The 23,446-nt window shown below is 33.5% G+C and overlaps 1 protein-coding gene across 1 annotated transcript in view; it reads right to left on the bottom strand.

Moving 5' to 3' along the window:
* Positions 1-23,446, bottom strand: part of LOC126885967 (potassium channel subfamily K member 1-like) — a 95,934-nt gene that overhangs the window by 10,794 nt on the left and 61,694 nt on the right. Inside the window, exons 3-4 of the mRNA XM_050652805.1 lie at positions 11,252-11,461; positions 10,264-10,452 (exon numbers count right to left, since the gene is read on the bottom strand). Coding sequence (XP_050508762.1) covers positions 10,264-10,452; positions 11,252-11,461 — 399 coding nt within the window. The remainder of the gene's footprint in view (positions 1-10,263; positions 10,453-11,251; positions 11,462-23,446) is intronic.

A 23,446-nucleotide genomic window follows, 5' to 3' on the forward strand; every position in this document is an offset into this window, starting at 1 on the left:
TGTTGTTCTTCCGATACACCGGCTTTCTTATATATTTTTTGGGATAGAATTTTTGTCAATAGTTTTGATGTAGAATTGAGTAGTGTAATTCCTCGGTAGTTCGTAGGATCTGTCTTTACGCCTTTCTTGTAGATGGGTATTTTTATACTCTCTCTCCATTCCTCTGTCATGTTGTTTACAACATGACAGTTTTCTCTGTCTGTTGTACTGTCATGTTGTTTACAATTTTTTGGAATAATGTTGTTATCTCTTCTATTATTTTTGTACCTCCGTATTTAATTAATTCATTTGGTATATTATCCGGACCTGGTGATTTTCTATTTTTTGATCTTTTGATTGCTTCGTTTACTTCTTCTTGGGTGATGTTGTCATCACCCAAGAAGAAGTAAACGAAGCAATCAAAAGATCAAAAAATAGAATAGCTCCATCTCTTCATTATTTTATTTATATCTGTTAATATTTTGCCTGCTTTATTTTCTTCTAAATGTGAGAGATGTTGGCGACCACATTAACCCATCTTATTCTATTCACAGCAGCTCGAAATAGATCAGTTGACGTTAGACCAGTCCAATTCCTAAGATTGGACAGCCAGGATATACGTCTACGTCCAGGGCCTCTCTTCAGAGACATGTTAACCGTAGACAAGGCATACTGAGCAAAAAAGCGTAACGTGCGGCAGTCGATCGGTGGTCTATCTATCTCTTTTTACTAAGCGATACCGCTCATATGACGGACAAAGATGACTAGACCACTCAAAATGAATATTGCCCAATGGCGTCCTTGATATTGGCGTTACACCTCGATGCACAGAGCGGCCCATAGCTAGCCTAATCTACAGGTTATTATATCTATGCCTCTCTTGCCCTCAATCTTGCCTTGTAGAATCAACTGTAGAAGTCGATATTTATTATTACGCATAATTTCTTTGTCTTTTCTTAGCCTCTGGAGAATAGTTGTGTTAGTTGTGTGGTGTATATTTGAGATCCTCAACATACGTCGGCGTCGGTAGCACCACATTTAAAATGCCTCTAATCGTTTTATGGCATCTTTTGTAAGACTCCAGCTTTCTACTCCATAGAGGACGACACTACAGACGTAACATTTGAGAATTCTTATGCGTATATTGATACTTAAAGATAAGTTGCAGATAATCTTCCTAACACTGTTAAAAGAGCTTCTGGCTTTTTCAATATGAGTTTTTATTTCGTAGCTATGATTCCAAATATCCTTAATACTGCATAGCCCAAATAGCCCAATATTGCCCAAATAGCGTATGTTTTCTCTCTAACGGTGTATAGTTTATTGTAATTTGGCGTTTATGTTGGTGTTCTTACTAATGAGCAATACTATCTTCTGATTCCTCCAGGCCTCTCTAAAGATGTTTTCAGAGTAGGCATATGTTAAATAATGCTTGTGAAAGTATGCAACCCTGTCTAACTCCTTTTTCGACTGAAAATCTCGGACAGTTTATTTTCTAATTGCACTGTTGCTTTTTGTTGGATATATAAGTTTGAGATCAGTCTTATATCCTTACCATCCACTCTTGATGTTTTTAGAATATCGATTAGTTTCCTATGTGGGACTTTATCAAATGCCTTCTGGAAATTCATGAAACATGCATACATCGCAGTTGACATTCCTTGCTCTATGTATTAGAACTTGCAAACTGAAAAGTGCTTCCCTCGTCCGAGTCCTGCTCTGAATCCAAATTGAACTTCACTCAGGTGTTCTTCTAAGTTGGTGTATATGCCTTCTTTATCTTTTATGTTATTTGTTTGTTATATTTCTTCATTTCGTAGTAGTTTTGAATTGCTGACATTTTATTGTGGTTTACATCTTAAGCATCTTGCAACGTTCATGAAAGATTTATTGTTTAATAATTAATAATCAGTAATCTAAATATCCGTTACTTACAATCAAGTTAGAAAATTATCGTTTAAATGGGTATGTAGTATAAATAGCAATTTTTTGTTGTTAATTACATTTGATAACTCTAAGCAGATAACGAAAAATTGAAGTAATTTTCCGTTCAAGAAAACACACTGCATAGTTTTTCATAACTGCGCACAATCTTCTTCTAAGTTCTTTAAAGTGGTATTTTTTACATTCATATTCAAAATATTTTCGACCAGAATGTTTGTTTTATAAATAATAATTAGAAAAAAATCATATTGCCTAAATGTTGATGCATAACTATTTATGGATTGTAGAATCGTTTTTGATTTCACAATATCATCATCTTTATACACATCATTGAATCCTTCAGAATTATTGACCTGATCTCTTGTGTCTTACATTCTGTTATCATTTGTTGCCTTTTTACTTTTTCTTTTTACGATTTATAGTCTGGGCAGTCGGTGAATAGGCCATTTTTGGGAAAAGTTATTTACCAGCAATTTTATTGCTGGAATCGAATTAATAATATAGGTATACAAAGTCCGCAGATGGTGTGCTATTTTTTTTATAAACAAAATGGCGCCCGAAAATCGTGTTTTTTTCAATTTCTGCTCTATAACTAAAAAGATTTTAACTTTAAACAAAAAATACTTAAATAAAAATTCACCCTCATTAAATTCTACATAGAAACGTGTTTTTCCCGATTTACTTCGACGAAAAATTTTCCCGGAAAATGCGGGTTTTTCCAACAAAATCTTTAATTTTCAACTAAAATTTTAGATAAGTAATTGTTTATCAATAATTAAATAACTTGGTAATATAAAAGATCTTTTCGCATAGATTATAATTCCAGAAGCCGATGGAAATTGAATAAAGAGTTTAGCAAAAATTGAATTGTTAATTAAAAATTTACGGTCGCTATAATAACCACAATAATTATGATACATAAGAATAACTATGATTTTTGCATAAAAAGACACTGTACAAATCTAATGTAGTTTACAGAATTTAAATTGGACTATTTAAACAGCCTCAGGAATATTTTAAAATTATAAACAATTTTTTTTCTTATAAACAAATAGAATATCTCGGGAAATATTAAACTAAATTAAATCATGCAACCGTATTGGAAAAAAAGCGGCAGAACGCTTTTTTTTTAAGAAAAATCGTTTAATTGTCATAAGTGGTTCCTGAGATACAAGCGATCAAAATTGACCGGCATTTACGGCAAAGATATAAACAATATGATCATAACTTTCAAACCATCACCTTTTTATTTTTGTCCTCTTTCTCTACACCAATTTTCATATCTTTAAAATACTTATAACATATATTATTATAATAAAAACTATCGACATTACGAGTGAAAATTGCCAAAAATAGCAAAATTCCAATCAAATATTAGGTTGGAGAAAATGTAATCTCAAAGTTCAAAATCGGTATACGTTAAAAAATGCATTTTCTCTGCTTCCAATGGAGCAATTTTCTTCATTCTTTTTTTGTTCCCAAGTAACTCGAGTAGAGTCATCTAACTAACGTAGATATTATTAAATGTCAAAGTTGCTTTTGTTTTTTTATAATTAATTAATTTATTTATTATAACAAAAATTTTTAATTTGTTTAGATAAAGATTGTTTAAATAATTATACAACTTTCAAATGAGAATATTTGTGTTTTTAACGTTAAAAGGTACACCTGTAGTAAGTTTATCTAAAAAAAAGTCTGCAACTGGAAAAAATATGTAGTTTTCTTTTCTTATAAATAAATTAGTCTATTATAACAAAACAAAAGCAAGCTTGACATTTAGTAATGCGTTAGTTAGATGGCTCTACTCGAGTTACTTGGGAACAAAAAATAATGAAGAAAATTGCTCCATGGGAAGCCGAGAAAACGCATTTTTTTAACGTATACCGATTTTGAACTTTGAGATTACATTTTGTCCAACCTAATTTTTGATTGGAATTTTGCTATTTTTGGCAATTTTCACTCGCAATATCGATAGTTTTTATTATAATAATATATGTTATGAGTATTTTAAAGATATGAAAATTGGCATGGAAAAATAGGACAAAAATAAAAAGGTGATGTTTCGAAAATTATGATCCTATTGTTTATATATTTACCGTAAATGCCGGTCAACTTTGACCGGTTGTACCTCGGGAACCACTTATCATAATTAAACATTTTTGCTTTTAAAAGAAGCTTCCTGCCGCTTTTTTTCCAAAACCGTTTTCATGATTTAATTTCATTTAATATTTCCCGAGATATTCTATTTGTTTTTAAGCCAAAATATTGTTTATAACTTTAAAATATTCCTGAGGCCGTTTAAATAGTCCAATTTCAATTCTGTAAAGTACGTTAGATAGGTACAGTTTCTTTTTATATAAATATCGTAGTTATTCCAATGTATCATAATTATTGTGGTTATAATAGCGACCGTAAATTTTTAATTAACAATTCAATTGTTGCTAAACTGTTCATTTAATTTCCATCGGCTTCTGGAATTATAATTTATGCGAAAAGAGATTTTATATTACCAAGTTATTTAATTATTGATAGATCTAAAATTTTAGTTGAAAATTAAAGATTTTGTTGAAAAAACCCGCATTTTCCGGGGAAAATTTTCATTGAAGTAAATCGGAAAAAACACGTTTTTATGCAGAATTTAATTACGGTGAATTTTTATTTGGGTGTTTTTGGTGCAAAGTTAGAATCTTTGGAGTTATAGAGCAAAAATTAAAAAAAACACGATTTTCGGGCGCCATTTTATTTATAAAAAAAGTAGCACACCATCTGCGGACTTTGCATACCTATATTATTAATATATAGAATCATAAGATTCGATTCCAGCAAAAGATTGCTGGTAAATAACTTTTCCTTGTATTTTGCTAATTAGCCCAGAGTATTACTCTTCTTTTACACTTCGTTTTTAATTTTGTTTTGCTTCTCATATTCTATATCGCATCCTTTACTGAGCCTTCTTTACCCTTGTTAGTGCAGAAGCTCTCATCTCTCATCTCTCAATCTTCTCATTCTATATTCTATGGTTCTCTCTAGTTCCCTTGTAGCTTGTTTTTATCTCAGATTTTCTGGTATTAATATCAACTTTACCTAGATAGCTCTTTTAGGTGGGCACGTGGTATTTTAATGGCACAGCAAAGAACGTTTTGAACAATTTTTCATATGAATGGATACATCATTAATGGTGGAAGAACTAATATCACAACAACAAGAACGTCGTGAATTTACGTGAAGAGGAAAATAGTTCAGAATACAGAAGTCATTTATTAGGATTCGAAGTCTTTTATCCAAAAAGTTGTTTTTGGTAAAAAATCAGTTATTATCTCTCTTTATACATGTGTGAGATTCGTTATATTATAGGTCAATAAAAATCAGATTCTTCTTCTTCTTCTTAAAGTGCCGTCTCCTCAATGGAGGTTGGCTACTACAATTGCGAACTCTTCTCTGTCTTTATGTGATTGCTAGAATAATACGTTCAATTGCAAAATCAGAATAAACGTAGACTTCGTCAAATAAAGATGCCTCCTTATCCTCACTTATCTTCTTCTTCTTCAGCCTGTGTTCGTCCACTGCTGGACATAGGCCTCTTCCATTTGCTTCCATCGATTTCTACTCTTGGCAATTCTCATCCACTGTTTGCCCGCGACTTGTTTGATATCATCTGCCCACCTCTTCTGCGGTCTGCCTACTAATCGCCTGTTCTCTCTTGGTCTCCAGTTTGTTAGTCTCTGTGTCCATTTTTCGGGATTATCTCGGGCAACATGTCCGACCCATTGCCACTTGAGCCTTGCTATACGTTCTGCGACATCAGTAATCTTTGTTCTTTCACGAATGTCGATATTTCGAATTTTGTCTCTCAAACTAATCCCTAGAATGGCCCTCTCCATCGCTCTTTGAGTTGTACTGAGCTGCTCTAAGGTTTTCTTTGTAAAGGCCATGGTCTCCAGTCCATATGTAGTTACAGGCAAGATACATTTGTCATAAACTCTTCGTTTTAGACACATTGGTATATCTCTATTCTTCAAGATAAAGCTTAACTTGCCGAAAGCTACCCAAGACAATTGTATGCGTCTTTTTATTTCGGCTATTTGGTTTTCTTTGCCGATTTTAATGGTATGTCCAAGATATATATATATAGTGGTCTACATTTTCAAGACTGACGTTGTCAATAACAAGATTAGTTTGTACATTACTCATTATTTTTGTTTTCTGAAGATTCATTTTGAGACCTATTTTATTTGACTGCTGGTTTAGTTCCTTCATCATTTGCTCCAGTTCCTTGATATCTGTACTGAATAATACTATGTCGTCCGCAAACCTCAAATGACTCAAATGTACACCATCAATGTTTAGACCTTTTTCCTCCCAGTCGAGCTGTTTGAATACATTTTCCAATGCTAAGGTAAAAAGTTTTGGTGAAATAGTATCACCTTGTCTAATACCTTTACCAAGGCGTATTTTTTCGGTTTTTTGGTCTTCATTGATTTTGATGTGGAATGTGGCCTGTTCATAAATGTTTTTAATGAGTGTAGTGTACCGTGAGTCTATTCGAGCATCCCTGAGGGCTGACAAAAAGGACCAGGTTTCAATACTATCGAAAGCCTTGTGAAAGTCAATAAATGCCATATGTAAGGGTACATTATATTGTGTGGTTTTTTCTACCAGTGTTCTAACGGTTTGTAAGTGATCGTTAGTACCAAACCCTTTTCGAAATCCCGCCTGTTCAACCGGTTGATATAAATCAAGTTTTTGTGTTATGCGGTTGGTTATTATTCTTGTTAGAAATTTGTATAAATGTGACAACAAACTTATAGGCCTGTAGTTTTCAATATTAGTATTGTCTCCTTTCTTGTGTAAAAGTATTATTTCGGCGTTTTCCCACAGATTGGGTATTCTTTTCTCTATCAGACACCTATTCAGCAAGACTTCCACAACCTCTACAACGGTGTTGCCACCCATTTTTAACATTTCAGACGTTATATGATCCTCGCCAGGAGCTTTTTTATTCTTCATTTGCTGTAAGGCATGTCTAATTTCCGAAGAAGTTATTTTAGGGAGAGTTTCCGAGCCGACGTTTAGAATTGTTCTATGGTCTGTTCCGGGGTTCTGTATAGTGGATGTATAAAGATTCTTGTAGAACGTTTGTATTTCCTTCAGTATTTGAGTTTTTTCTGTCACCGTATTCCCCTGTTGGTTTTTGATTTTAGTTATCTTCGATTTTCCTTTAGTTAAATTTGATTTCAATACTCTCATGTTGCTATTGTCTTCGATGGTTTGCAATATTTGTTTTGTTTTTTAAGCCCGCAAGTCTGACCTTATGCTCTTTTTAACTTTATTGTTGATAGCCTTATATTCTGGTAATTCTTTAGATGTTCTTCTTCTTTCTTCCATTAAATCCAGTGTTGTTTGTTTAAGTTTCGTTTTTCTCGGATTTTTATTTTTACCACAGATCTTTTTTGTAGTTGATGTTATGTCATTCGTTAATTTTTGTGTTATTTCATTTATATCTTTCGTATTGAATACTGGTAAAGGTCCTAGTTTCTTTTTTAGTTCACTTTGATATTCCTCTTGATTCATTTCGAGTGCTTCTATGTTTGGTAATTTATCCTGTGTTAATAATTTTCTTCTATCGAATTTCGTATTTACTTCTATTCGCACCCTAACTAATCGATGGTCACTACCAGTGTCGACAGAATTTAGTACAGTAACATCTTTAGCAATGTTTTTGAAGTTAGAGAGTATAACTCACTTATCTACTAATATTGAAACAATCTGCACATGCTAACAAATAATGGTTTTTCACCGGTATTATTAAAACACTGTAAATTATCTTCACTTTGAGAGATTAGCATTACGTCGTCTGTATAGTAGATTATTTTAAGTTGTTTTTCTCCCATTTGGTATCCTTTTTTTTGTTCTTATTTTTTTTATTTCATCCATGATCAGGTTGAACAATAGAGGACTCAGGGAGTCTTCATGTCTTACCTCATTGCCAGCTTTAATTGGGTCAGTTAGTGCTTCATCTACTTTTATTTTTATTGTGTTGTTCTGGTAGATATTTTCTGCCTGGGGTAATAGGGATGTTCACAAAAAATTAAAAAGTCATTTCAAACATGTAAAACGATTAAGAAACACCCTAGGAATAATTGTCCAAAATTTCAACAAAATTGAAAAAGCCTTTCTATAAAAAATCTTTATTAGAAATCTAGCATTATTTTAAATTTCAAGAACGCTTCTCTATTGGCCTGACGTCACTAGTTGCATACCCCAAGCGCGCGCCATTCTCATAGTGTTACTGTTTACCTGTTTGACGTTTCAGGTCATTTTTTATTTTGTTCTCTTCTTGTTTTATCAGGGTTAAAGTGGAGTTTTATAGTGAATTTGTTTAGTTTAAAGTGGATAGACTGTTTGTAAGGACATATTCTAGGTTTTACAAAAATAAACAAATAAATTGGAAGAAGGTTTTCAGAAAGCCGATTCCTATAAACTACCGACTGTAGTGTAGATGTAACAATGGTGTATGATTTATTGGCATCTTGTAAAAAAATAAATCTACCACAGCTTTACTGAGTGTATATTCCATATAATTTTCCATGTCTTCTTTAAGCCAAAAAAATAAATGCTTAATACTCCACAAAAAAAAAATAGAGAAAGTTGTATGCATGCATTGTACGCATGCATATTGTATACATACATTGGCTGGTTATTACTTTACCTTGGTTAGGTGTATTAAAAATATTTTTATTCTTCTTCATGTGCCTTGTCCGTTGTGGACGTTGGCTATCATCATGGCAATTTTAATTTCATTTGAGGCGTTTCTGAATAACTCGATCGATTTTTGTCCAAATCATTGGCGTAAGTTTTTAAGTCATGAGTGTCTTTTCTTCCGGGTCCACGTTTGCTCTCTATTTTACCTTGCGTTATTAGTTGGAGTATACGATATTTATCATGCCTCATGAGATGACCGAAATATTTAAGATTTCGTTTCTTAATTGTAAAAGAGATTTCTTTTTGTTTTCCCATTCGACGCAATACCTGTACGTTGGTGTGGGTCGCCCAGGATATTTTGAGGATACGTGGGTACACCCACATCTCGAATGCCTCTAGCTTTTTCATTAATGTTTCCATTATTGTCCAGGCCTCTGCGCCATATAGCAAGACCGGAAATAATAACATTTTAGCAGCCGCATTTTTAGTGGGAGAGATATTATGTCGCAATGGGTGAAAATATTTCTCATGCATGTTGTTAAATGTTGCTATGTCCTTTTCAACTCTAGATCTTATTTTGGTTGTTTCGTATTTCGAGTTGACAACTGTTCCAAGGTAAAAAATATTTTTGAACTTGGGTATTATACATTTTCATTTCAACCAATCTTTTCACTAAATTATTAATGATTTCAATATAATATAAAGTCATACCTACATCCACATGTAGTTATTTCAAGGTTTACTTTTACTGTATGTATTATTAGAATCCCGTTTCTAGGAATATCCCAGTTTAAGGAATACAAATTTGAGGTCCCGAAACTTTTTCATTTACTCTTTAAGGGGGTAGGTGCAAAATCTTGGTCCAATGCTATTTAAATTCATTGAAAAATGTAAATGCAGAAAGAACAATTACATTATTACCAAGGGCCGAAAGTCTCTGGAAAATTTCTATAATGTTTATTTTATTAAGTTAGTTCTTTAAGTTAGTTATTTTAAGTTCTAGCTGCAACAAACCATTTCTTTTTCTGTTTTAAATTGGCTGGAACGGTAATAAAAATCTTGTCAGAACTGTTTTTTGATATATTTACACACCCAGGAACAAAACACCACTTATTTGGCTTTATTTTTAATAATTAAATACGTAAAAAACTGCGCACATTCAAATACACTGAGTAAATAAGTATACAAAACTAGACGTCGATCAAAGACGTTACGACTGCTGACGTCACAGACCGTAGCCTCGCTGCAGGCTACCGTTTTCTAGCCTCCAAGAAAATCAACATTATGAACTCATTTATCTTAAAAAATATACATTTTTAAACAGTTTTATGATTGTTACGTTTTTATATACCTTGTAATCTATTGAATTTAACTATATTTAAAAATTAGTGAACATCCCTATTGCCGGGTGGATCGAGTAGCTCTGTGGTTACCACAGCCCGGATACAATGTGGAGGGTGATTGGCAAGGTTAGCAACCTACCAATCGTAAAAACGAATATTGCTCAAAGAAATAATGTGAAGTCTATCTCAATATTTTATTATACAATTACGTTTCTTGGCTTTTGCAGGAACAACGCCGATCAATTTGAACAAACGTGTAAAGGAATTGACATATTTTTAAAAGAATTATACTTACATGTAGTAGCTATCTTATAGAGCGGACGGTAAGGTTGATCGGCAGAGTCGCCAGGTATGTAGTCTCCTAAACCTATCGTTGTCAAAGAAATAAAGCAATAATATATAGAGTCTAGATAATCCCATTCTGGTTCTATTGCGGCGAAGGCAGCAGCTGGAAGTAACAGGAAGATGCATACTAGAATAAGCACTGAAAAAAAGTAAAAAATAATAATTAAAAAGTCTATTATACCTAACAATATTAAAAACTTTATTAACATTAGATGAAAGTCAGACGGTAGTATGTATCTGTTTTATATTTATTATTTTAATGTTATTCTAATATTGGTCAACTTTAATAAAAAATGACTACAACAAGAATTTGAGCGTCAAGTGGCTATAGATAGATTATTGTAGTTAGGTTCAATAATCTGACTCCATCTTTGGGCTCATTCTACCAATGGTAGAATGAGTCCAAATTGGTAGAATGAATGGTATTTAAAACCAATGGGTACTAAATTCCATCTAAAAAATCAACGGTTTTACTTTAGATTTTAGTTCTGTGTTGTGGTTTCATTGAAGCTTCAATCTTCTAGTCTAGTGCTTAGAGGAGAACTGGGAATATATAATACACGAGCAAGAAATATGATAACAGTTTCTTAATATGTATTAAAAATTATCTCGCTCGTTCTAGTAGAGACATTATGTCTTGCCTGTGTATTTTAACACATTTCTCAGATCTAAGTGGGGAGAAGTATAACGAAGAGGTTAATTTCGACCGACCTCAAATAACGGTTGCAACTCGGCATAGCCTAGAAAGTTCTCGATGGAACAGCTAACATATGAGAAGCGACGTTCAAAATATCGGTGAATAGAGGTGGACTGTTCTAGATATCATATATTTGTATATATATAACACGCGTTCAAACTTCTAATAAATAGTCTTTAATAAATAAACTTCATTCTTCATAAATTATTTAAAAAATTTTTATTAACTTTTACCGACTTACCCATTATTATGAGATGCATTATCCTTATGTTTAGAGGCTGATATAAATGTCCAAGTCTTGAATTTAGCCATTGCAGCAGTCCAACAGTGGGTACCAACAGTCTTTCCACGAGAGCGGATAGCAGCACTAGCGTCAGAGGAATGCCGACCATAGCGTACACCATGCAAAATATTTTGCCCATTCTGCTTAGTGGCGTCACGTGACCATAACCTTTAAAAATGATTTGTTTTAAAATGCAGAAACCTTATTTATTAGTGCATATTATACTATAATATAGAACAGACGATGGAAATATCTGGAGGAGGCCTATGTTCGACAATGGACAAATCAGGGCTGATTGATGATGATGATATACTATACTACATTCATTCCCAAGATAAGATCAATGTCACACCCATAGGAGGGTGTGTCGTGTTGTTACAGCTTGTCATTGGTTAGAAATTAATTTACAACTTACAAGAATAGTAACGAATCGCCTTGAAAAAAAACGTGATTTCTACCAGCCAATGGAGCAAGCGGGATTTCGTACCGGATTTGGAACAAATGATCACCTACAGAGCATTAAAACGGTAATAGAAAAGGCTATCGAATACAATCGACCACTCGTTTTGGCTTTTGTAGATTTCCATAAAGCCTTTGACACAGTAGAATTTGACAAAATTCTGGAAGCACTACAAGCATGCCGCATTGACTACCGATACACAAGGTTAATTTACAATACATAGATACAAGAACGCAACTATGTCAGTGAAACTACATAAAAACACGGACCATATCCCAATCGACAGAGGAGTCCAACAGGGCGATACCTTATCGCCTAAACTGTTTACCGCATTACCGCAGTACTAGAATATGCTTGTAAAAAACTTAACTGGGAAGAGCGAGGCCTGAATATTGACGCTATAAGATTAACAAATTTGAAATTCGCAGACGACATAGTTTTATTCTCTGACAACCTTAAGGAGATATGTACAATGCTACATGAACTTCAGTTAGTGTGTGCCAGTGTAGGTCTTAAAATAAACATCTCCAAAACAAAATTCATGACAAACCTAGTAACTAGCGGAAATATAAATATTGGAGACAACGAAGTAGAGCTAGTGGAAAAATACATATACCTTGGACACAAAATAAAGATTACAAGAGACAACCAAACATGCGAACTACGAAGAAGAATAAACCTAGCATGGGCTGCCTATGGAAAACTCAAAGACATCTTTAAAAGCGATATACCAATTTCTTTAAAACGTAAAACATTTGACCAATGTGTGTTGCCTGTGATGACTTATGGTGCCGAAACTTTGACATTGACAGCTACAACTTTTAAAATGCTGCAAATAGCCCAGAGGAAAATGGAAAGGTCAATGCTGAGTATATCGCTTCGTGACCGAGTTAGAAATGAAGACTTAAGACGAAGAACAGGAGTTACCGATGTAATTTCCCGAATTGCCACCCTGAAATGAAACTGGGCCGGACACGTCGCCCGAATCAGTGATGGGAGATGGACGAAGAGATTACTTGAGTGGAGGTCGAGATTTGACAAAAGAAGTAGAGGAAGACCACCTACTCGTTGGACTGACGATCTCAAGAAAATGTCTAGAAATTGGATGCAACGTGCTCAAAATAGAGCACAATGGACAAAAATGAGGGAGGCTATGTCCAGCAGTGGGCGCAAAGGGCTGGATGATGATGATGGTAGTATCAAAAGCCTTTTTATAGTTTACCAATATAGTACAGGCTTAAAACCAGCCTGTTCGGAAGGTTGATAGCTATCTAGTTCGTTCACAAGCCGTTTCATGAATAGCTTGTATGTATGGGACAGCAAGCTAACAGGTCTGTAGTTCTTTAGATAATGCTATGTCACCATTTTTAAGCATTATGATTATTATTGAATTAAGCAATTGGAAGAGGGTTACATCTTTTTTTATACAAACATTGATCATTTTTTCAAAATATTTATCAATGCTTTCCTTGCTTATTTGATTTGTCCAAAGACTATCTCATTTTCTCCAGGTGATATATTGTTTTTTATATCAGATTACAATGGCTTGATTAAGTTCAATAAATCAGTACCATTCAATAGAATGAACTGCTTATTACAAGCCATAGAAAATAAAGGTTCAAAAATTTGGTGGAAGAGAATTTAACAAGAAATATTGTTGAAGCAAGTGTACATTGATATGATCCAAAAGAACGGAAGATGATGTCAACTTACTTCTCAGGAAAGTAGGTATGAGGTATGCTCCGAAAAATGAATAGACTACTATATAGATTTAATAAAATAAAAAGGTGGAGGAAAAAGAAAAGGAGAATTAGGTTTTATATAAATATTAAGGCCGCTACACACCTTCAGTTTTAACTGCACAGTTTCAACTGATCGGTCGAACACAGTTAAAACTGACATCCATATGGTCTACACACGTTCAGTTTTATCAGTTGAAATAATTTTTCGATTGAAGTCACAAGTTACCATCAGAGTCACCATGGTTTCGTCGGATGACGCTATAGCAATTATTAGTCTATTATACATTTTGGGAAAAGAGAAAACAAAAAAGAAAAAAAAGTGGTGTAAAGTGGGTATTAAAAAGAAAATAATATTCGCATGATTATGATAATTTCCTAAAAGAGCTCAGAATTACTCCACAAGACTATAATAACTATTTAAGAATGAATAGTTGACACAAAATTACACAATTTGATTTTTTAAAACATTGAAAAAGCTTCCACATGTCGATTTTTGAAAGTTAAGAAGACAATTTGGTGCTTTACGAACTGCAAAATAAGTGAAAATTGTTATATGTTAATAACTTTTATTAAAAGTAATGTAGAACTTTGGTGTTTCACCCTAAGTTGGATACTGGGGTACTTAACAAACCCTCAAAATTTGAGAGCGATCCATTAATTATTTTAAAAGTAATTTTATTTGTTTATCCCAGAGACCTTTTTTTGCAATAACATAAAATAGACAGAAAATAATGAAGATAGGGCAATTCTGCGGATGTCAAATGAAAGTAGAAGACTCTTATTATCAATATGTATTAAAAAAGTATAAAAAATTATTTATTATAGTCACAAATCCTAATGCCAAATTTTTGAAATTTTGTAGTTTATAAACATTTAGAATAACTTTAACAATATTGTTTGTAGAAAATCTTTTTACATATTCGAAAAGCTGTATACTACAAAAATTTTCAAATGGTAACTAGCAACTACCCAGGTTTTTTACACACCTTCAGTTTGAACTGCAGAGTTTTAACTGAACAGTTGAAGATATTTTATGGAAGTGCTCTTAATTGTTGAATACGTTATTGATAATTTAATCATACTGTGAATTACTACAAAATCATCAAACATAGATAATTATTTACGCGCATATGAATAAAATTTGGTAGTGTCAGCTAAATATGAAATACTATTTAAAATAATTTATATTGTGGTATAAAATTATATTACATAAAAAAAATCTAGCAAGGTCGAACTTATTTTATCTTGTTTCGATTGTATATTGGGAAAAAGATAAGAAAATATTATTATTTAATTCTAGAAAGTGGAGTTTCTCGGGTTAGGGGACAAATTTATATCTAAAATAACGTTTCGAGGACAAAGTTAACTAACTAACTTCGGGAGACAAAAACTTTTGATTACTTTGGTTTTAGGGTCAGTAAGGCTTCGTAAATTACGGTTGATGAAATTACAAACGTAAATTTGCAAAGTGAGTGACAAGTGAAATTTTTTGAAATACAACACTGGCCAAATTAGCAGAATTCACGAATTTTTTATGACTACCTTCCATTCTTAACGATTTAATAGCCGGAATTTTGTAGCAAATATTTCAAAAATAAAAATATTACTTTGTTTTTTCACAGAAAGCATAACTTTTTTTTTTATAAAAGTTGTGAAAAAGATATCTGGAAATAAATGATCCGCCTAAAAAATATATCAGTCTCATAAAATTGATGTTGTAGGTTTCAAAATCTCCAATTAGAGTAAATGGAGAACTGACTTCCTTATTTGACATCAATGTGTGAGTAAAGATAGGGGGACACACTATCAACTATGATGTTCAACCTAGTTCTTGAGGAAGTCATCAAAAAAACCAATGTAACGGGCCATGTAAATACCAAAACAGTATATTTATTTATTTAGCGTATGGCTATATTACAGTTTTTGTATACAAATAAAGATAACAATACATTATAAATAATAATACATTTTTATAAACGAAAGTTTAGTTGGGAAATACAGTCGACTCGCGTTAATTCAAACCTGCGATAATTCGAATCTCTCTATAATTCAAAGTTATCACGAGTTCCCTACATAATCTCTTTATATTTCGAACTAAATCAATACATTTTTATACACTTGGTAATTCGAACGAAAAACATCATTGCTATATAACAAAATGACGCGTTAATTCGAACTCATCGGCGTCCAACACTCGACAATTCAAAGTTGGATGATGAAGAACCAGCAATAAAACCATTAGTAGTTGACATCAGCGGTGTGAGTTTTTCTGACTTTGTTCAAGTGGATGAAGATGTTACTGTCTTAGGTTCACTAACCGATGGCGAAATTTTATCTGCGACAGATACGAATGAAAAAAGTAACGATGAAGATGAGTACGATACATCAGAACCTTTGGCAGAGGTGTCAGTTAAGGAAGCAAGATCCTCATTCGATACCTTACAAACCTTCTGTCTACAAAACGAAAGTGATGAAAAAATTATTGAGTAGTCTGAGCAGCAGCAATGTGTTTTGAAGCAAACCAGTATAATACAGTTCTTTCCAAAGATTGATGAATTCCTCTAAACCTCTAATACCTCTAAACTTTTGTCATCGTTATAGAATATGTAGCAGTTAATAAATAATCAACACTTAATAATTCGAAGTTTTATTTATTTTCTCTCACCAATTTCGAACCATTTGATATTTCAAACACTCAATAATTCGTAATATTTTAAGAGTCCCTAGAGTTTCTAATTAACGAGAGTCGACTGTATATTCAATTGACTCATTGGTCGCCACTAAAAAATCTGACCGATTGCCACTGTAACGATTTGATGGGGCATTCCTCCATCAAATGCTTAATCGTTTTTCTCTCAGCACCGCAATCGCAATTTGGAGAAGGTATTTTTTCCCATATAAAAAGTGAATCAGAGCACCTACCACAGTTGGTTCTAATTTTATTTAGTGTCGCCCAGATCCGTCTTGGTTGATTGAAACCCTCTGGCTTGCTTGTAATACATGACATATTTCGGATGTCAGGTGAGCATTCTTCTCCCAATCTTCTTGCCAGCGGTCGGTTATTTCGAAATTCCTTTCAATTAGTATCCTTGCAGAATTCAGAGAGTTTTTTTCTTGAACGAAGCCTACTTATGTCTCTGTCGTTAATATCAACGTGAGAGCGGAGCACAGAATCGGCGTTAATTTTTCTATACTCCCTGACAAGGACATGCTCTCGACGGATGTTTGAGGGGGCTATGTGGCTTAGTGCTGGTAGCCAATACGTTGGCGTGGCCTGGATTGTATGGTATGTTAAACAGTAAATGGTTAAGTTCAATTAGATAGATAGATAGATAGATAGATACATTTATTTCCTTTTAAAATTTTACAATTTTATGGAAAGGGTGAGAACAAATACTTCGTTCCTTTTTCTCATCCCAAGAAACACACAATATGTTTATTTTAGGGATAAACAAAAGAAAGAAATAAATAAAAAAAAAAAAAAAAAAAACAACGAGTTATATAAGAATTAATTAAAGATACAAAGTATAATTTACGTATTTAACTATTCATTTATGATGAAAGACCTAAGTTTTAGAACATTCCAGATATAGCTAGCTATTATTTTAGCTGAATATACTGTAATGTTATTTAAGGTATGAGTTACAGTATCAATATCGGCTATATAATTAATGGATGATTGTTTCATACAAGAATATATTGGACAATCAAAAAGTATATGTTCAATTGTTTCTAACTCCTTATTGTTACAAATAGTACAGATTTCATTAGGATTAATTTTATATGTAGAATCCTTATAAGTGAACGTTAAGCAGAATGAATTACATAATCGAAGCTGTGCAATAGTTCTTGTAATCTGGATGGGCATTTTTAGGCATAAGTATTTTTGACTTAATTCGGAAAGAGCTAGGTGTTTATATAAGGGGAGAAAATTGGATTGCTGACAAAGAGAAATATCTAATTCTGAGAGCTTATTTTTAAATTTGATTAACAAGGCTTTTCTATTCAGTTGTAGGGAATGAAGGGAGAGATTATTCCAAATAGGTTCAGCATCAATAAAAGTAAAAAGTGATTTTACCTGCGCTGCCCAGTTATACCTGCTATCGGTCTCCATCAGTTGTAGTTGACGAAAAAAGCACATTTTGGGGTAACGGGAATCGTCCATCATATAAATTTTCTTTAACCAGTTTAGTGTCCACTTGAATATATTATACAAGAGTTTGACTCTGCCGCATTCCACTCTGACTATGTAACCGGGTGTGGATATGGGAAGCATAAGAATTCGTTTTAGGAATTGTACTTGAACTTGTTCGAGAACATCTACATAACGGAGTGCCCATACAGAAATACAATTGGAGATTGTACTTGTTACTAATGCATCAAAAAGTTGTAGCCTCGTTTGCATGCAGTCAATTTTAAGTTTAGCTAGAACAGGTATAAGTGCTCCAGTTGCTTGTTTAGCTTTCGCATTACTCACATCTGCCATTTCACGGAATAGAGACGAAGAGGCAAAAGTCACTCCAAGGTAATTATAGGTGTTAGTTAATAGAATGGGATATTGATTGAAAGTGAATTTAATATTATTTTTTAAGTTATAAGGACCCCTAGAGAAACACATAATTTTAGTTTTAGCAGTATTGACAGTAAGTTTGTTTTGTTTGCAGTAATCCTCCAACATTTTTAATTTTTTTGATATATCGATCTCCGAGTGACCTAATATTACCAAATCGTCAGCGTATAAAAGCATAAGAATTTCATTTACGTTATTAACATTGATGCCTTCTGCTCCGCGGCTTTTAAAAAAATCTTCGATGTCTGCAAGAAATAACGCAAATAACAAGGGACTGAGGACTTCTCCCTGTAACACGCCCTCACAAATGTTAAACGATTTAGTATATTGCTCGTCAGCATTAACCCTAAAGGTAGCATTAGAATAGAAAGATTTAAGTAGAAGTACAATTTTAGAGCTAATACCTAAAGCAAAAAGTTTAGACCAGAGCAACGCGTGGTTAATGCAATCAAAAGCCCGCTTAAAGTCAACAAACAATACAAATAGCTTGCGCTTTTTAAATCGGAGACGAAATTGAATGATGGATGTAAGAGTATAGACATTATCGTAACAACCACGTTCTTTACGAAAACCAGATTGGGATTCGGGAAGTATATTAAACGATTCTACCCAATTGACTAAACGGTTCAAAACAATTTGCATGAATACTTTAGTAATGCAGTTTACTAAAGCAATTCCCCTGTAATTGGAAGGATCGTTAGAGGGACCTTTTTTGTGGAGCATTTTTAGAGTAATTTTCGACCAACTATTAGGAAAAGTGGAAGTGTTGAAGATAGTATTGAAAAATGAGTTAAGGTATAAGATCCAGTTATTTGGTAAGTATTTGTAAAACTCATAGGGAATATTATCAGATCCTGGAGCTTTGTTGTTTTGACAGGAATTTAAAGCTAAGTAAATTTCATTGGTGGTAATAGGATTATCAAAATACGGATTCCTCGCATCGAAATAGAGGGTTGTGTCCACTATCCCGGCTCCCATAATTTCAGAGTAGAATGTTTCCCATGTTGCAGCAGGTAAAGATATGTAACTATTTGAAATATTTCGAGCTCTTTTAATATGAAACCAAAAAGTTTTTGAATCAGTAGAGTTGGAAATATTACCAATAATATTTTGTTGAAATTCAGTTTTTTTTACTTTTAATAATTTTTTATACTCTGCTTTAATAATTAAGTATTCGTTTTTAGTTTGATTTGAGAAATTGTTTTGTTGACAAATTTTGAGTTTACTTTTAACTGATTTCTTTAGATCTCTACATTGACAATCATACCACGGTTTGTGTTTATTAGGTCTGTTAGGAGCGATTATACTTTTTGACAGCCCAAGATTATCAGCTGTTTTATAAATATTATCCAACAGGTTTTTGTTTGCCATTTCGACATCATGAATTATGTGCACCCCCGCCGAATTTTGCATGTTTAGTTTATAAGACAAAACTAAAGATTCGTTTAACTTAAAAATAGTTTTATTTTTTATTATAGTTTCTTTCATAGGTGAAAGATACGTTTGAGTTATAAAGCATGAAACAGGAAAGTGGTCTGATAAAGTACACGTTGTATTTACGTAAACATCATTAACAAAGTGCAAATGTGAGTTATTTACCCAGACTAAATCTATTGTACTCTTGCCCATAGGGCCGACGAAAGTAAATTTTGCAGGCCGATCAGAAATACACCTACCATTTAACAGACAGAACCCGTTAAAATTCATGAAATCAAGAAGGCATCTACCTTTTGCATTAATTACAGTATCTAAACTTTGTCTCTCGTCAAAAAAATTTGTGTTTTCAAATATTTCAGGAGGGGATACGTCATTGTCTGAAACACGGGAGTTAAAGTCTCCTCCAATAATTATAGGTGTATCATTAAATTTCTCTAAAATATTAGATAACACCTCCTGAAATAGTGACAATAAATATTCAATACTTAGACTAGGTTTAAAATAAACGTTACAGACTACAAATTTATAATTATTGCTAGATATTAAACAAAAGATCCACCAAGGTGATTTATCAATACAAACAGAAGAAAGGTTGGGATTACAAAAAATTGATAGACCACCGCTAGCCCTACCCAAGGATTTTTCTTTTATGGCAACTGAACTGGCACATGAGTAAGTAGATAAATAATTTGAAAATTTTATATTTTCGGTAATAACCCATGTTTCCGATAAACAAAGAATGGGTATATCATTGAAATCACTTAAAAAGTCATTAACACTATTAATTCCTTGTGAGTTCCAAAAAACAATGTGTACTGATTGCTATTCAGATTTCGAGGAGGCAGGTTTTACAACTTTTAGGCCAGACTCTCGATTAGGTGAAGACTCTTCCTCGCGAACTCTTTTGTTGGATAGTATTTGAACGATTTGCGGAACTCCATAAACATATTTAATAGTGAGATTTGTTTCAGTTTTTAATCGTAACTCTAGTTCTGCACGTAAATCATTTAGATGTTGACGCTGTTTAGGTGTCATATCAGAGATTATCTTAACTGAAGGATATAAATTACGAGAAATATTCTTCTTGTTTCTCAAAACGTCCAATGCAGCCTTAGGAGTCCCAAAAATAACACGATAAAGACGAGGTTTGTTATTATTAGTATTTTTTCCAAGACGATAGCCGGACTGGATACAATTCGCAGAATTCGGAGATAAGTGCGTAATTACTTCTTTAATTATGCGAGCGTCATCTTCGGGTGATCTTTCAGGAATTCCTAGGAGTAGGACGTTCTTTTCCCGCTTCAAACGCTGAGTAGTTTCGTAATATATATCATCTTGTGACGGAGTTGTAGAGTTCACTAGTTTTTCCAAGGAACTAACTTTTTCACGAAGAAGATTATTTTCATCACGAAGAGCGGATACATCCTTCATGCAGTTTTCAAGCATTTGTGATTGTGTAGAAAACTTGTTATTTAATTCTGTCACAGAATTTGTGAGAATGGATAATTTGTCCATAAGTAAATCAAACTGATGGTTGCTGAGTAGCGAGGCTGAAGACATAGATGGCTCATTCTGAAGAGTAATGTTATTCGGAGAGGCTCTACAGGTATTACAATGCCAGTTCTCAAATGATACGGATGTTTCATTGCAACCATTTAATTCTGATCGAGCACATCTTTTATGGCATAATTTGTTGCAACTTAGACAAGAGACCTGGCTATCGATCTCCATTAACAAATTATTGCAATATAAGCACAGAGATTTTGAAGACATTCTTCTAATGAGGTGCAGGTTTATGTTTTTTTGAAGTTGTTAATTAAACTAATGTATGTAGTAGATCCAAAAAAGACTTACTGTTTGATTAATTAAAAACAATCAATGGCACGAAACTATATATTTTAGAGAGCAATTGTAAACACGTCTGTACACCACGGACTTTCAGTTCTCACTCTAATATATATTTATTTATTTAGCGTATGGCTATATTACAGTTTTTGTATACAAATAAAGATAACAATACATTATAAATAATAATACATTTTTATAAACGAAAGTTTAGTTGGGAAATACAGTCGACTCGCGTTAATTCAAACCTGCGATAATTCGAATCTCTCTATAATTCAAAGTTATCACGAGTTCCCTACATAATCTCTTTATATTTCGAACTAAATCAATACATTTTTATACACTTGGTAATTCGAACGAAAAACATCATTGCTATATAACAAAATGACGCGTTAATTCGAACTCATCGGCGTCCAACACTCGACAATTCAAAGTTGGATGATGAAGAACCAGCAATAAAACCATTAGTAGTTGACATCAGCGGTGTGAGTTTTTCTGACTTTGTTCAAGTGGATGAAGATGTTACTGTCTTAGGTTCACTAACCGATGGCGAAATTTTATCTGCGACAGATACGAATGAAAAAAGTAACGATGAAGATGAGTACGATACATCAGAACCTTTGGCAGAGGTGTCAGTTAAGGAAGCAAGATCCTCATTCGATACCTTACAAACCTTCTGTCTACAAAACGAAAGTGATGAAAAAATTATTGAGTAGTCTGAGCAGCAGCAATGTGTTTTGAAGCAAACCAGTATAATACAGTTCTTTCCAAAGATTGATGAATTCCTCTAAACCTCTAATACCTCTAAACTTTTGTCATCGTTATAGAATATGTAGCAGTTAATAAATAATCAACACTTAATAATTCGAAGTTTTATTTATTTTCTCTCACCAATTTCGAACCATTTGATATTTCAAACACTCAATAATTCGTAATATTTTAAGAGTCCCTAGAGTTTCTAATTAACGAGAGTCGACTGTATATTCAATTGACTCATTGGTCGCCACTAAAAAATCTGACCGATTGCCACTGTAACGATTTGATGGGGCATTCCTCCATCAAATGCTTAATCGTTTTTCTCTCAGCACCGCAATCGCAATTTGGAGAAGGTATTTTTTCCCATATAAAAAGTGAATCAGAGCACCTACCACAGTTGGTTCTAATTTTATTTAGTGTCGCCCAGATCCGTCTTGGTTGATTGAAACCCTCTGGCTTGCTTGTAATACATGACATATTTCGGATGTCAGGTGAGCATTCTTCTCCCAATCTTCTTGCCAGCGGTCGGTTATTTCGAAATTCCTTTCAATTAGTATCCTTGCAGAATTCAGAGAGTTTTTTTCTTGAACGAAGCCTACTTATGTCTCTGTCGTTAATATCAACGTGAGAGCGGAGCACAGAATCGGCGTTAATTTTTCTATACTCCCTGACAAGGACATGCTCTCGACGGATGTTTGAGGGGGCTATGTGGCTTAGTGCTGGTAGCCAATACGTTGGCGTGGCCTGGATTGTATGGTATGTTAAACAGTAAATGGTTAAGTTCAATTAGTTACCACTATAAACAGCCCGGATTAACCGATAATAGTATAAAAGGCCCGGTTTCAGGTAAAATTTATTTTAGGCTTTATTATGGGAGCACCGTCTAGTCAATGTTAATTGCAAAAGACCAACTCTGTCTACCTCGGTGGCTTATCGCTCCGGGTGGGTCTTAACAATGGGCCAGGTCAGATAAATTTAATAATATTTACGACCGCACTAATTGAACTCAAACCATTTACTGTTGAACAAACCTTACCTTATATAATACGCAAAGCCTGGTTTAGTTGGGCATCAACACGTCTGGTGTGTGGGCTGTTGAGCCATATCGGTGCGCAGTACTCTGCAACAGGATACACGAGTCCCAGCGCTGTCGACCTAAGTGTAGTCGCTGAGGAACCCCATGTGGTACCGCATAACTTTTGTAGAATACGGTAGAATATTGTTGTGACTTCTATCGAGTGTCACACCTAGATATTTTGGGTATTTAGTATGATTGAGGAGTCTGTTTTCAAAGTGGATTTTTAATTAATAATTAGCCAATCTGTTGTTTAAATGAAAGCATG

This window comes from Diabrotica virgifera, chromosome 6, assembly GCF_917563875.1.
Source record: "Diabrotica virgifera virgifera chromosome 6, PGI_DIABVI_V3a".
NCBI classification, from domain to species: domain Eukaryota; kingdom Metazoa; phylum Arthropoda; class Insecta; order Coleoptera; family Chrysomelidae; genus Diabrotica; species Diabrotica virgifera.